A 16,479-nucleotide genomic window follows, 5' to 3' on the forward strand; every position below is an offset into this window, starting at 1 on the left:
GGGAAGATCTGGGAGGAATTAGAGAAGGGGAAACCATAATCATAATAGACTGTATGAAAAAGAAAACTATGTTCAATGAAAGAAAAAAGAAATCTGAATGCAAGACAGCGAAGTGATAAAGAGCGGGCATCAGGGCGTGCAGGCCGGACGTGACGATTGGCTCACATGGGAGATAGGAAGACAAAGAGCGGACATCAGGGGTGTCATGTGAGGGCAGGACGTGGCATCGACTCATATGGGAGATGGGAAGATAAAGAGGCTGAACCTCAGATTTCAAGCTCTTGTGAATGTGCTACTGAGCACAGACAACAATAAAATATGGAAGTCAGTGGGGTGCAGGGATATGAGGAAGACGACGGGCTCTGGACTGTGTATGTTAAAATGTACGGCCTGTGTTGACGTCCAGACACGAGAGGGAGTAGACTACAGACGGTCAGTATAAAGCGCTCAGAATGGCTCTGTCTTTGGGAGACCGGTTCCAGGGGTCCTCGGCAGACACCAAAGTCCTCTGGTGCTCAAGTCCCGTGTGGAACACGGCGCAGGATTTGCATGTAATCTCTCATCGCCTCTCCTATACTTAAAACCACTCCTGTATCATTCGCATCACTTCACACAGTGTAAACACCGTCCGTGTAAGTGGCTGTTTTATTTTGGAGGTGAGGTTGGTGAATGCAGGGAGGGTGACCTCATAGATGTCAAGGGCTGAATATAACTGAACCCAAGCAAGCTGGGGAAGCAAATTCAGAATGCTGGTGACTTCCAGGGTTTAGGACTTTGGGGCTAAGGAAGGAAGCCAGCCTCAGGAAGGTAAAAGTCAGGGTGGGTCAGCAAGAACCAGCTGAAGGTGGCGCCTTAGAAGCCAAAGAATTTGCACCCAGGAAAGGAGGAAGCAGTAGGTTAATTGTGTCAAGTATTTAAGAAAGAACCCGCAGTAAGAAAGCTTCACATTCCTTTGGTACAATTTAGAGGTTGGAGAGGGTGGGGTACGGTGGGCAGAGGGGGGGATAGGGCCGGTAGAGGGCAGCCTGGAGTAGGCAGAGGGAAGCCTTGAGTAGGCAGAGGGAGGAGAGCTGAGAGTGTGTGGATCCTGAGAGAAGCTAGTGGGCACCAGACGTTCTCTTAAGAAGTTCATGGTGGCGCATGCCTTTAATCCCAGCACTCGGGAGACAGGGGCAAGCAGAGCTCTGTGAGTTCGAGGCCAGCCTGGTCTACAGAGCTAGTTCCAGGACAGGCCCCAAAGCTACAGAGAAAACCCTGTCTTGAAAAACCATAATAATAATAATAATAATAATAATAATAATAATAATAAAAACATTTGGATGGTGGTGGCATACTTTAATCCTAGCATTCGGGAGGCAGAGGCAGGCAGATCTCTGTGAGTTCGAGGCCTGTCTTGTTTACAAGAGTTAGTTCCATGAAGGCACCAAAGCTACAGAGAAACCTTGTCTCAAAAAACAAAAAACAAAAAATGCTTATAAGGGGCTGGAGAGATGGCTCAGAGGTTAAGAGCACTGTCTCCTCTTTCAGAGGATCCGGGTTCAATTCCAGCACCTACATGGCAGCTCACAACTGTTTGTAACTCCAGTTCCAGGGGATCTGACACCTTCACACCAACACACATGAAATAAAGTTAAAAAAAAAAGTTTATGAAGTTTGGGTGTGGTGATGCTTGCCTTTAACCCTAGGCAGAGGCAGGCAGATCTCTATTGAGTTTGAAGCTATCCTGGACTACATAGCAAGTTCCAGGCCAGTCAGGATTGCTACTGGAAGAAAAAGGAGGAGGAAGAAGAGGAGGAAGAAGAAGAAGAGGAAGACGAAGAGGAGAGGAAGGAGGAAGTAGTTAGCAAAGGACAGCATTTTAAGCTCTTCCGGGAAGAAAGCAGAGTTTATCACTATAATATTTTCTAACCAAAGATGCAATATAGTAATTTGTGGACTGAAAGGTTATTTCTGCCAAACCCTGGTTCAACTTAAATATTTATTGAAATTTCATTTGGGACAAGGCCCTGTATCCATGAGTCCATGACATGGAGCCAGAAAATCCTCCAGAGCTCAGAGGACCGGAGCAGGAGCCAGGCAGAAGTCAGGGGAAAACACACAGGAGGGGAAGGTGAGCGAACGGGTGTCTGGGATGAGGGGAGATGGTGAGACTATGCACTGATGGCAGGAGGAAGGCCTTGGCGCAGGCAGAGAAGCAGGGTCAGTGGGAGGGCCCTGGTGCAGGGTGTCAGGTCCTGACTCACGCTGTACTCAGCCTGGGGACACTCGCAGGCCTTCTGGTACTCCCTTAGCGACCACAGGAAAACATAAGGCCCTTTCCTTCCTCATACTTTAGGCTCGTGTTTGACATTTCCATGGCCAGACCTCAGATGGGTCACGAGGTCTTCTACACTGATTTAACGGCCGGTTTCCTGTGATATTTTTTATTTTCCTGCCAATAGCATGGGAGGAATAGCAAGTGTGGGGCGTTCATCTCTTCCAGACCGTTCTGATTTGAGGCCAATGGCCTGACCTCCTTACCCTTGGCTCCTGTCAGGGCGTGGATGGAGCCCTGTCAGCTAAGGAGAGGCCTGGGTGGAAACTTCAAAGACAGTCAGGGACCAAAGCCAGTGAAGATGTGCTCTCAACCCAGGTCACGGGGGCTCCTCCATGGGCTGCGGCCACAGGGCGTGGGAAAGGCCTTGGTACTGAGAGAGTCTGGCAGACACAGATTTTGGAGAGTGGGGTGGATTACCCATGCCAAATACACAACTCTGCTACGTAATTCCCAAGGCTTGAGGGTGTTTTAAGAGTCACAGGCCATGCATAGGAAGGATTTATGGTGTCTGGGGTGGAGTGGGGGTGTGATAAGGGCATTAGAAATATAGTCTGATTTCTAATTAGAACTATAGTGAGCAAAGGACTGTCACGATGCCACCATGGAGACAGACAAGAAAGGCCGTGCCTCCGTCTGCTTTTCCTTCTGGCTGTCCCACCAAGTGTTTGCAGCCGGAGAAATCACCCCTCTGCTAGTGCTTAAAACCAGGAACTGCCTCTGGACATAGGATGAGGTGTGGGAGGAAAGCAGGGTCAAAGGTCACCTTTGCAAAAAGAAAAAAGAAAAGAAAAAGTACAGGCTGTGCTGTGTGTGTGTGTGTCTGTGTGTGTGTGTGTGTGTCTGTGTGTCTGTGTGTGCTGTGTGTGTGTGTCTGTGTGTGCTGTGTGTGTGTGTCTGTGTGTGTGTGTCTGTGTGTTCTGTGTGTGTGCTGTCTGTGTGTGTGTGTGTGTCTGTCTGTGTGTGTGTCTGTGTGTGTGTGTGTGTGTGTGTGTCTGTGTGTGTGTGTGTGTGTGTGTGTGTGTGTGTGTATGATGCAATCAGTTTGCACAGAAACAGTTCTCATCATCGTTATTTTGTTTTATGTTTGTTTTTCACGGACGTCTGCACCACTTGAGTTTCGGGCACCTACAGAGGCCAGTGTTGGATCCCTTGGTACTGGACTAACAGTTGGGAGCCACCGTGTAGGTGCTGGGACTCTGAACTCAGTCCTCTGAAGAGCAGGAAACACTCTTAACCCCTAAGTCATCTCTCCAGCATCTTCTATGATAGGTGTTTTTAAAGGAAAGAGATTTACATTATACTTCACAGAGGCTGTCGTTCTTTATCTTAACAATGTTAAGACGCGCAAATTCTTAGGGCATGTGCAACAGTGCACTCGACCATCCTCTCCCCTGCATCTTTCCCTCTCGCCGGTCCTTGCTCTTTGAGACGCCTCGTCACTGCTCGTCCTTTTAAACACGCAGGGAAAGCGGCACTGGGTAGTCATAACCAGCTCCATCACCGAACGACCATGGACACAGCTCATGCCCTCATTTGCCATATACTATAATTAATTAGCATCTATTAACAATATACATTATGCAAATGAGTTGCTATCCTCACATTAATTTAGGAACTCAAAGGTCACATCTGAGTATCTGGGCCTCTGCCCACAGCCAGCTGCGGGGAATACTGTTGCCCACCAGCGCAGACGGGGCCTCACCTCCCCAGAGCTTTGCTTGCAGCTATTTGCCTCAAAAGACAAACTTGGCCAGCTATTTTGAGATCTTTCGTGTCTTTAAAGTGTTCCATAGTGTTAAGTTCCAACCAGCTCACTTAGACAATTGGGTTTGCCCTGAACTTTTCGTGACACGTGGGGGAAAAGGCCAGTCAAGGAGCAGGAGTGAGCAGGAAACAGAGTTGTAACCGTGGCTGCTGAAATGCTGAAAACGGACGCTGCTTCCAGCCTGCGTCATCTCCATGGAGCTTGCCGGACACAGCCGGTTCTGCCAGCCACACAGAATGGACGCTGCCGTCAATCGGGAGGCTCACTTATCAGCAGAGGCAGTGAATCTGTCTGGTTTCTGGGGACTAAACCTGGGAGGTAGACAGCTAGACATCCACCCGGATTCGTTCTGGGCAGTCTAACCTCAGCAGCATCTGGAATTTTAAGCTACGCTCTCAACAATTCTACGGGAAAGCTGGGGTCTGAGACACGACCTGCTTGTCTGCACGGATGAGTAAGATCCCTGAGGCGAATACCCTTTCGTGGGCGACTCTAGCTCTCCTGCCTGCCTCAGTCTCCCCGGAAAAAGCTCCCGCTCTCCCACCATGACTCAATCCACCTTTCTGCAGGGCCTCCGCATTTCAAACAAGTATGAGAACTGTACAGCTCACAAAGATCTAAAAAAATAAAGCAGAGAGGTGGGCAAGATAGACAGATTTGCAGGGAAAGGTGCCTGCTGCCAAGCCTGAGGACCCAAGTTCAATTCCCAAGACCCCTGTAGTGGGAGGAGAGAAGCGACTCCTGAAAGGTGTCCTCTGGTCATACCTGCACTCTGTGGTGCCCTTGCCACACAACAAACCAACAAACAAGTAATTTCAAAAATCAAAAAAGAATAAAAAATTATCTTTGTAAATACAGCACACAAAGGGGGAGAAAAAAAGCATTTTCAGCCCTTACTGCTCACTTGGCATTAATCAAGACTTACCCTCTGAGTAGGCAAGCTTCTAATTAACTGTTCATTAATCTCAAAGTCTAAAAAGCACCGTCAGTCTTCGCTGGTGGGAGATCGGCTGCTTTCTGCTGTTCGCAAGGCAGGAAGTCTGGATTGTGTGGAACTCACAGTGAAGAAAAAGCAATTCCCTGCCCTTGCGGCTCTTCAGCCAGCCACCTCTGGCTGTCAACCTACCCCTCGCTTCCTTTGATCCACCCAGGGTGTGACTCTTCCTTTGGCTATTCTACCCAGAGCTCCTACGCCCTAAGAACCGAGGTTCATAGACCTCCAGCCAAATGCTTTCTCACAAGAATTAATAAAACAGCTTAGGAAGATCTTGCTGTTTTATTAAATACACACACACACACACACACACACTCTAGTAATAAAATACCGGTTGCAAAAATAATAGTATGTACAGAACCACAAACTCTTAGGTATTCTCAAGACCATTTCCTGTGCTCCACACTACAGTTTGCTGTCGTAAACATCAGGAGACCTAGACATACACTGATTACTAATAAACACGTGCATTTAGGACCCTGAGATGGCTCAGCGGGCACAGACACTTGCCTCCAAGGGAAACAATCTGAGTTCAGTCCCCAGCCCCCAGAAGGTGGAAGAGAGGGCCAACCTTTGCAAGTTGACCTCAACACAAGCGCTGTGACATACACATAGACACACACGTATCACACACAAGAGTACACAGGCATTTGTCAAAGTGACTTGATGAAGAGGGCCGTCCTGTCCTTTCGACAGGTAGTGGTCACAATTGGACACTGAAACGCAACCTGTGAATCTTGGCGCAGGCCTTGCACTTAACTGAGATGAACTCTGATTCAAACTGCATGGGAAAAACATACTTGTGACCTTACTTGAGGCAAAGACACTTTTAGATGCACTCTTAAGATGTGGACAAAGTAAACGAATTTGGCTAGAAGAGAAAAAGAGAGCCCTGACTGTGTGACATAGAAAAGAGAATCTACGGGCTGGCAGAAAACATTTACAGAATGCGTTGTCTGAGGAACGAGGTAGTAATAACAGCAGCGGCATCCTCCAAGTACAACAAAACACATGCAGTGGGTTAAAATTAGAAAAGATCAAACAGATATTTTTCAGGAGAAGATCAGCTGGCGAGACATGGAAGGATGTCTAGTTTTATTGGTCGCTAAGAAAACACACATGAAAAGTCACAATGCAATAATTGCCAGAAACCTCTTAAAATGAGCACGGACAAAGCAAAAACATACTAACAAAGGGACGTTTAATAGCTGGGGCCCTCATATGTTGCTGGAAACACAAAACAACAGGGTTACTTGAAGTGGTTACTGCCTCTTTATAAGTTAAACCAGATTTGTCATGAGCCCCCCACAGCCTCATTCTTAATATTTTAATGAAAAGAAGCATACATTTATGCTCAAACCAAACTACATATATCCATGTTGAAGTGTCTTTATAGCCTCACATTGGGATCCCTGAAGTCTGCTCGTACAATGGAAAGGCATACATTTTTGAAACGGAAAGTAACCCGAATTAATCTTAAGAACATTGCACCAAGGGAAGGGAGCCAGGCAAAACAGTCATGTTCTGTTCCATGCCATATCTGTGATGCCCGGCTGGAACCCAAACTGTAGGCACAGAAAACCAATCTGTAGTCGCCAAGGTTTGGTAGTAGCATAGACATGGAGGACAAAGGGGAAGTGGGGGCTTCAGGAGCAGCGGGTGAAGCTTTTCCAAACCTTGATTGCATACTAGTACTATTCCATTTTTAATATGTACATCTATGTGTATACATGTATAAATACAATACTGCAAATAAGTCATTTTAAGAAGACAAATTTAGAAGACTTAATGGTAAAAGACAGTAAAATATAATTTTAAAAATAGATATTTTTTTTTGAAATGCCAGCCAACAGGAACGTCCTCAACACCGAGAGGAAAACCAGCCTGAGGTACTAATTGGATTGTACTGTGTGGAAGGAGCGTCTTTCAGAAGGATCTGTTCTTGCTGCAGGTGTGCCTTCTGGGAGGGGAGGCGGAAAGGCTGCTCTTCCAGGTCAAAGCTTTGGAAGAACCATGAGGAAATCATCCGGTTACCCCACAGGCTCTCGCAGAGGCAGGTCATTGTGCTTACTTGTTTACTAGCCTAGACGGCCTCCCATTCAAATCTATGATTTGTGTGTGTGTGTGTGTGTGTGTGTGTGTGTGTGTGTGTGTGTGTATGTAGGTGGGTGTACTCATGCCACAGTGCATGTATGGATGTCAGGGGACAACTTTTGGGAGGCGGTTCTCGTCTCGAACCATGTGGGTCCCAGGAATCGAACTCAGGTAGTTGTGCTTGGCTGCAAGCGTATTTAACCTATTGAGCCAGTCAGCTCTCAAGTTGATGAATCAAAGAGTTCTTTTCTCTTTTAACCAACAGGATTGATACATGAAACTTAAGCAGATACACAGGGTTGTCTTGGTGAATAGCAGAGACTATTCATTAACACAAATCTACTTTTTTGTCATATAGGAATCAGGGAGTGAGCAGCTCTGAACACAAAAACAGGTATCGGGAACCTGGCAGCCTAAGATCATTTATGCTCTGCTTATCACTGACTTCCCCTTAAATAGTCATATTTATCAAATGCAGGATATGCGAGAAAGAGCATTGGGCTGAGGGTCGTGAGTACAGAATCTTCAAGTTCTCTCTCTGTTTCCTGAAAAGGGACAGTGTCCTGCAACCGACACCTACCCCAGCTCTGACTCTTTCCAGAGTGTTGGCCGGGAAACCACAAGTTCTTCAGACACAGTTGACTTTTCATGTGGAATTTAATTGTCTACGAATATAGATTCCATTGGCTTTTCAAAATTATTAACCCAAGTTCAACGGTTCCTTATTTGTTCTTTGGCTCCCACCTCATCGCTTCACCTGGGCTTCTCCCGCCACTCTGTGAGGTGTTTGGTGGGAGATTCTTCACGTACACCTCCTGGGCTTTTTTTTTTTTAAAAAAAATTATTTATTTATTTATTTATTTATTTATTATGTATACAATATTCTCTCTGTGCGTTTGTCTGCAGGCCAGAAGAGGGCACCAGACCTCATTACAGGTGGTTGTGAGCCACCGTGTGGTTGCTGGGAATTGAACTCAGGACCTTTGGAAGAGCAGGCAATGCTCTTAACCACTGAGATATCTCTCCAGCCCCCGTTTTGGGCTATTTAGAGGATTCGTCACATAACGAAGGTTTAAATATGTCACTCTGCCACTGTGTTTACTCGGCTTTACATGTGCCGATTTGAAGCTATAGCCACTTGGCTTTATATATGTGAAACAAACAGGTCAAGCTGAACACACTCAAAGGGTGAAGTATCAGCCTCTGCCCCGACAGCGTTTGTGATGGCTGACCATCTGATTCCTCCTCCCCACCCTGCCTCAGCCTCATCTGTGCCGCCTCTTCCCTGCCCTTATCCTTACTCACATTTTCGAAATGGCATTTAACACACCCTGAAACATCTAAGCCCCTCTTTCTCTTCTTTCCCCTTCTGTCTTTTCCTCTCCTCCCTTTCCCCTCTCTTTTTCCCAACCTAATGTCTAAAACCCCCTGTTAGGAGTTAAATTCTACACAAACAGGAACTGAGCATGCTCAGGGTACCAGGACCTAACATCTGGAGCCAGTGGTCACAGAGGAAATGTTTACTGAATGGAGGCCGACCCAGAAAGAAACAAACATCAAAGCTACTTCCCTCATCTGGCTTACCTGCAAAGAGGCTCTACAAGGTCCCTTTCAAGAAAATCATGGTCTTTTTGGACAGCCACAATGTTGATGGGGAACTGGGAATCTAAGGGGGAAAGGGGAGACAGAGGTTATGCCCTTTGTCGTAGGGGATTGCAGGCCACTGTACTCAAACCACCACGTCCACACAAATCCCTGATCTTAACCACAGTTCCAGCTTATTACTATTGCTGATGGCCTTTAAAAATAGCACACGATTTTACTTTTATCACAGAAAATGCTTTTGAGAGTACAGTTTAAGTGCGAGACAAGAAAACAAGCGCCCGACCTTGGACAAGATTAAATGCTGAGTGCCCTTGGTGTCCCTGCTTCTCAGAGGCTTAGGTGGAGGTGGGGAAGAGGGGCAGGGTTCTTCCCATTCACCACAGCACAGCCCACAGGCAGATGGTCTCATAGAATTCTCAGTTTGATAGATTTTTTTTTTCCTTCACAAAGGGCATTTCCAAAGATACCCCAAGTTCAATGGTCTCGGGTTTTTCCTTCCTTCCTTCCTTCCTTCCTTCCTTCCTTCCTTCCTTCCTTCCTTCCTTCCTTCCTTCCTTTCTTCCTCTCTCCCTCCTTCTTTTCTCCCTCTCTTTTTTGATAACAAAATTTCCAGTCATCTTAAAGTTCCCCAGAGATGATACAAGAGACGAGATTCCCAACCCATGACTGTTCCTCAAGAGGATTCATGCCAACTGGGAGGGCTACTATGACTATTGGAATATGGCTTTAATTGTAGGAGCCTCTTTTACAGAGGAAGACCTCTGCATCTCACTTGGCATAACAGCCAAGGTCAACTTTCACGTCAGTTCACTGTGACTGCCCTGCCTTTCTATTTTGCACCTCCCATACCTTCCGAGTTACAAATAAAGCTAATGTTTCTAAACCTTCCTCTGTGTTGGAAGCAGATGCTTTCCCCATTCTGGAGACACATCTTTTTGCCTCTTTAGAGCGAGGGCCACACAGTAAAGATTTAAACATTAGCAGTTTGTTGACATCTTTATTTGGCCTGACAAATTCCAATTTGAAAACATAATGATTTGTTTTTTTTTTTTTTTTTTTTTTTTTTTAAAAAAAAAGCCAATCAAGTTAGTTGAACTCAAAGAATTTCACAGTGACTGAATCCCTTCTGGTCCCCAAATGGACACCACCTCACCCTCCTGGCAAGTGAGTGTGCGTTCCAGTGAGAAGCACAGACACAGGAGCCCAGGGACGGACTCCAGCTTTAAGCCCTGATGACTTCCGGGCTGTGTTGCTCTGGGCAAATAAGTTTTCCTCAACTGTCCAGTATCACAGTCGTGATGGCCACTTTATGGCGGAGGTGTGAGCATTGGGTTTTTGAATAATAACGGGCACAGGAAAAGCTCTGTTCTCATTGTGTTTATGGAATATTTGCGGATGAGGCACAATCTGGCATGTGCATGTTTGTGAGCTAATAGCGCATCTTAGAGAGCTATGGACTGCTCACATTAAAGTCTCATAGTAGCGGTAGCACATGCATTATCGTGCATATATTTATATGTATATACTCAAGAATCAAAGGGTTGGCATTTTTTGATTTCCTCCTTCCACTTCAGGAGAGTGAGCCGCTTGTTGCTGTTATTTTTCTTTTGACACGAACCTAGACATGTTTGGGAAGAGGACATCTTAATTAGGAACATTCCTCCATTGTCTTGGCCTGCAGGCAAATCTGTGGGGTATTATCTTGACTAGTGATTGATAGAGGAGAGCCTCATTCACTGTGGGTGGTGACACCCCTGGGCTGGTGGTCCTGGGATCTATAAAAAAGCAGGCTGAGCAAGCCATGATAAGCAAGCCAGTAAGCGGCACCCTCCATGGCCTCTGCATCAGCTCCTGACTGCAGGTTCCTGCCCTGAGCTCCTGGCCTGACTTCCCTCAGTGATAGAGTGTGACCTGAGAGTTATAACACAAAATAAACCCTTTCTTCTTTATTTTGGTCACGGTGTTTGTCACAACAGAAACCCTAACTAGGACAGAGAGTCACTTAGCATTCTGGGCTCTTCCTTCCTAATTAGTAAATTGCAGGTAGAGAGTAGGAGTTGGAAATAACGTAGATTTAAACTATAAGAATCTTTTCTTTCTTTCTTTCTCTCTCTCTCTCTATCTCTCTCTTTCTTCCTCCCTCCCTCTCTTCCTCCCTTCCCCCCTCTTTCCTTTTGTCTAAAAGGCTCTCTATGACCCTATGAAAGTCTTTTTAATCAGAGACTCTGAGCTTTAAACTACATTCCAATGCTAACTCTGTCTTCACAGGATTTATATGAACAAAGTAGAAAAAAAACCTTTTGTTTTTTAAAATAAAATTGAGATTTTTGATGAAAGGACAGGAGTCATCTATAAGGAAAAATTAATTTCGTTGACTCTTTCCTATATAATGTTTGTGCCATTGGGAAGGGAAGCTGCAATTTTTTTCCCCATATGCTAGGCACCCTCTCCTGAGCACTCAGGCCCACTCTGCTGCCTCTTATTTTGCAGTATGCTTTGACACCCCCTGGACAGTGGATGGTGTCCAAAGAGACTCATGCTATCAGCTTTCTTTTGTATTTGACCAATGTGAAGCCATGGATAAAATGCAAGGAGGCAACCCTTGGCTCTGCCCATGGCCAGCTGTGTGTTCGTTCCCTCCAGAGATATGGATGGGCTCCTTCTTTCCTGGGCTCTGGCATCATCCCCCTGTGGGAGTGACAACCCCAATAACTATAAACCCTTGGCTCCTTCTTTGTGCATATCTTATCTACAGCTTTGTAATAAATACCACTAGCTATAATTCCCCACAGCTAATCTCGTGTGCCACCTGCCCACTGCTGGGACCTGACTACTTCCTGATGTGTAAGGACCATGTACAAAACATGGAAGATTTGATGATGATCTTAGATATCAGTAAGGTAGAGAGAAGTGAAAATGGTGGCTGAAGAACATCCCCGTGGGCTCATTATGTTTTGGTGCTTGATCCCTAGTTGGTAGAACAGTTTGAAGAAGGATTGGGGGGCATGGCCTTGTTGAAGGAGGGGTTTCACTAGGGGTGGGCTTTGAGATTTCAAAAGCCCATGTCATTCCCAGTATTTACCCTTTCCGTCTCTTGCTTGTAGATCAGATGCAAGCTCTCAGCATCTGCTCCAGCACCATGCCTGCCTGCCTGCCGCCATGCTCACACCATGATGGTTATAGACTCTAACCCTATGGAACTGTAAGCCCCAAATAAACTATTTTCTTCTCTAAGTTCTTGGTCATGCTGTTTTATCACAGCAATAGAAAAGTAACTAAGACAGTGAATTTATCAATTATTAATTAAAGAATCAAGAACCAGAAGTATAATGCTGATAAGAAAAGCCACTTATCCAAAACTCAGAAGACTGACATCTGGTCCATAACATTTTTTTTTAAGTAAAATAGGCATAAGCAAAGGCTATCCCCAAACAACTAGTTTAGAGATGTCTAGGAAACTTGCTAACCACACATTCACTGCAATCTCAAGAAAATTGAACACAAAGAAGTTAAAACAAGGAAGATCATGCTACTCTGCAAAGCCAGTCGGGGCAGACACTGGAAAGAAAGTGTAGAGTTGGGTGGGAATCTGCAGGGGGAAGCAGGAAGTGGGGTGGGAATGGGAGGGCTCTCATTTCCAGATGTGTCCAGATGAGCTTACTATTGCCAAGGCCGAGGGGGGAAGGAAGCAAAAGCCACAACGCATCAGAGCAACGACCCAGAAAGCAGAGGTCCACATGACTCGTCCTGAGTTTATTCTCATCGTAAAGAAGGACGGAAAAGGCTCACGTACCTTCATACAGCTGAGCATACTGCGGGAACCCAGCAGCTCGCAGCCAATCACATGCTTCCTTCGCCTCGATTTCTGAAACACACAAGAAAAAGAACGTGGTGAGTCTGACAGTCACACTCCGGTTCTGCTGGTGTGCTCCGTGAGGGCCATTACGAGGCAAAGCTGCTCCTGGGGAGTCGTGTGTAAGTTAGCCTACCCAGAGGGAGGACGTACAGAATGTCCAGGCCACTCCAGGCACGCTGTGTCCGCTCAGATTATCTCCCCTGTGGAGCCATAGTTCACGGAATGATAACCAACCACAGAGGGCAGAGCGCAAAGGCTGAATGGCCTACAGGGAAAAATGCCTTATTTACGCACCAAGGAACTAGGTGATGAGGGAAGACAAGAAAGACTTATTATAATCATAATCCTCTTTTTAATGGACCTTTTAAACCTTCCAAGATAAGCCAGAGATTATTTATTCAACCTTGCTTTACTCTTTCACTCAAGATATAAAAAAAACCAAAAAAACACAACCGCCAGTCTATTTTCTCACGAATGAAGGCATTACAAAAATCCAGTTTCACTGACAGTTTTAATTCCCAATACCTCGCCTGAGGATGTTCATTGGTCAAGCCTATTGGAATGACTTCCAACTCAGAGTGCAGAGGGGAAAAGGCTAGTGAGACCCAAGTCCCATGGAGTTGCCAGAACTGAGGGGGCCACACCCAAGAGGCTGGTCGGTCCTTTGGGTGACCGTTCCTGGGGTGGATCGACCTGCTGCCCGCGTAAGCAACCTCCCTGAGGGAATCTGTGGACGGAGCTGGGAGGAGCGACCGTGTAAAGCAGGCCATTCTCTGACCTTGTGGATTCTGGATTATTTCACAACCACCATGCTGTTAGATAAACATCAGCCCAGGGAAAAGAAGTTCATCTGTCAAGAGTTCAGTTTCTCCAAATAGAAGTAAAAAGCCTAGGGAGAGGTCCTGGCCAAAGCTCTCCTCAGCTGCTGGATGCTCAGTCAACGCATTTCCATTTCCCCGGGTGCTTGTTTTCCTCTGTAGTCAAAACTGCTAGTAAAGGCCTTTCTTGAATCGTTTACACAGAAAAACAATCTACATGAACACAGGCCACGGGCCCGAGACTGTGCCCTTTCCCAATAAAATATCAGCAGCTGTCTAGTATGTTTGATGTGATGAAGCCATTTAGTGTATGTTAAAACAAATCAAAGGGCAGATTTTAGCCTCAAAAGATGCACAGAAGCAAAACCTTCAGGGAAGCAAATCTTCACAAATCTGCTGCCACCCCAGCAATAGAAAACTTCCAAGTTCTGTTTTTTGTAGCGTTGAGGGGTTTCTGCCAATTCTGACCAGCATGGATTTCATCTTCACGTCGGTTTCAAGGTGCACCTCTACTGCCTGCTTCAGGATGATATAGAGGGTGGAGCGAGAAAATAGCCGATTTCCAGGCGTGTGTGAAGCTCAGTTATGAGTTGGTAAGGAATTGCAGAGTCCTGCATTTTCTAGGGAATCACACTAATTATGCATTTTGCTGTTTTATTGTTGTTTCTACTATGATCAAAACTTAGTTTTTAGCAAGAAAATCCCAGAGAGCCAGGGAATGAAGACATGAAGAGACCCAGAGGTCAGGTGCTATAGAGCAGACGGAAACCCAGAGGGAAGTGGAAATTCAGGGCAACAAAGGACATTAAACCCCTGAAACATAAACGATGACAAGATGTGAGGCAACTAGAGCCGCTGGAACTGAGAACTGTGGTCAGGCAGGGGGATGGGATCGAGGTTAGGCAGAACAATCTTACATACGGTCTCTCCAGACGGCTTCATCTCTCCTCAACAGAAACACGGAGAATGAACACACAAACACAAATAATCAAACTGCGGCCTCAACCCGTCTAAGTCAGTCACTCAAATAGGCTAGTTTTAAAACCGCTTGTGCCAAGTTTTTAGGTTTCAGACTCAAATGACAAATTGCGAGGAGTGAATAATAGTAAATTGGAAAGTGCCACTCACCAAACCATGCTGAGTGGCTCTTCAGACCACCGCCATACTCGATGGCTTTCTATTTGCCTAAATGCCCATCAAACGCAACCCTCCTTTTGCATTCTGCATAAGATTAAGTAATACTGTTCCCTTCAAATTCCTTCTTTCAGGTGTTTGTCACCATCGAGAGAGAGAGAGAGAGAGAGAGAGAGAGAGAGAGAGAGAGAGAGAACAATAGAAATCAATCCATCCAGAGAACACAACACACACACACACACACACACACACACACACACACACACACACACACATACTATCGGGACACGTTAACAGGCAAAGTGAATATTAAGATAACAGAAGGGGATAATGGTTGCTGGCCTAGTATCTTCACATCTCAATTGAAGAGTAAAAGGAACGTAGCAACCAGCCACAAAAACAATCTTGTATAATTACCGCCATCAAATTTCACTTTGACTGTTCAGCTGAGTTGGGAAGGGGCTCACCCACAGTCCCTTCTAACCCCTATCAGAGAGACGCTGTTTTCCCCAGGGCCTTTGCAGTGGCCAAAATGTGGGAAAATTAGAAGGGAGTCATATTGCCAGTGTCATTTCACCAAGATCTATCTAATGAGATTTAAATGACACTTGATGAGGAAAGCACGGGCATTTATTTTTTAATGTGCACTCGGTAACCATCACTGTATTATACATGAGCATTAAGAGCCATTAAAATCACATTTTGGCTATTCTATTTGTTCCCCATTTGCAGCCCTCACCTGCTCTTGTAGCGGCTGCAGGGATACACCAACCTACTGCAGCTTCCTTCTGAAAACACAAGCTGGGGGGTGGAACCCAAGAATGCCGCTGGACAAAGGGGCCCACAGATGTCTGCTGAGGTTGTTGTGCTAGAGCTGTCCCCCTTTACCTGCAGAGGTGTGGCCCAAGGTTCCCAATGGATGGTGAAACCCTATATTATAGGCCATGTCTTCTGACTTGATGACTAAGAGGTCACCTCTCAGGCAGGTGACACATACAGTGTGTGCATTGGAGACAAAAGGGCAATTCTCATCCCCAGTGTGATACAGTGGAACCCTGTGGGACTGTGGGGGGATCTCATCATACTTCCCAAACTCATGAGTTCTTTCTGGAATTAATCTATTTATGTTTGTTCAGTGTTTTCTGGGGCAGACTCCAAGTACCTGAAGTTATGGCAAGAGAAATTGAAGAAAGGTTTTTTGTACTTCTCTTGGGAGAAAGTATTCCATTTGGCTGGGTATCACGACAGGGCTTCTGCAGAACTAAGGATGACATTTTTGTGTGTTTGTGTGTGTGTGGTGTTATATGAGCTTGTACATGTCCAAGTGAGAGTGTGTGCAGATGTCCGGGCACAGGTGTGAGAATGTGGAGGCCTAAAGATGACCTCCCTTTACTGCTGTCTCCCTTGTTGCTTGAGACAGTGTCTGCCTCTCTCACTGAATCAAGAACTCAACATTCATCTAGACTACCTGGCCAGTCAGCCAGCCCTGGGGAACCTTCTGCCTCCACTGTCTCCGTGTTGGGATTACAGGCATGTACCATGGAGACTGTATTTCCTAGGGATCAAATTCAGGTCAGCATCTTGCGTGGTGAGTGCTTGGCCATGGACCCCCCTTCCCAGTCTCAATATCAGTTTATCACACAATAATCAAGTCATTTGGATCATTTTGGCCGACATTCTTTTGGTGGCTGCCCAAACCCCTATGCATACTCTGAATCCCATATACACTGATCTTCTCCATCGGGTAAGAGATGGCTGCTAAGTGAATAAAAGACAGAGAACATAACAGCTTGGGTACAAGGGACAGAAGATGACTCAGCATCATCCAGTTCTAATAGCAGGACCTCTTTATATGAGGGGCCTCTTCGGATTTAAGGGAGGCTGGTCATCCTGATT

The 16,479-nt window shown here is 45.9% G+C and overlaps 1 protein-coding gene across 12 annotated transcripts in view; it reads right to left on the minus strand.

Annotated features, from left to right (window-relative positions):
- Stard13 (StAR related lipid transfer domain containing 13) overlaps positions 1-16,479 on the minus strand; it is a 388,106-nt gene that overhangs the window by 50,052 nt on the left and 321,575 nt on the right. For 11 of the 12 annotated variants that reach the window (XM_085685254.2, XM_085685251.2, XM_085685253.2 and 8 more), the window contains 2 exons: positions 12,569-12,640; positions 8,755-8,836 (listed from right to left, as the gene is read on the minus strand). Coding sequence is in view for 8 of the 12 variants with exons in the window: in XM_085685251.2 (XP_085541377.2) it covers positions 8,755-8,836; positions 12,569-12,640 (154 nt within the window). In the remaining 4 variants the exon portion in view is untranslated. Of the gene's footprint in view, positions 1-5,007; positions 5,106-8,754; positions 8,837-12,568; positions 12,641-16,479 lie in introns of those variants that run through there. The other variant, XM_085685258.2, reaches the window with a different exon arrangement.

This window comes from Myodes glareolus, chromosome 2, assembly GCF_982192425.1.
Source record: "Myodes glareolus chromosome 2, mMyoGla1.1, whole genome shotgun sequence".
NCBI classification, from domain to species: Eukaryota; Metazoa; Chordata; class Mammalia; order Rodentia; family Cricetidae; genus Myodes; species Myodes glareolus.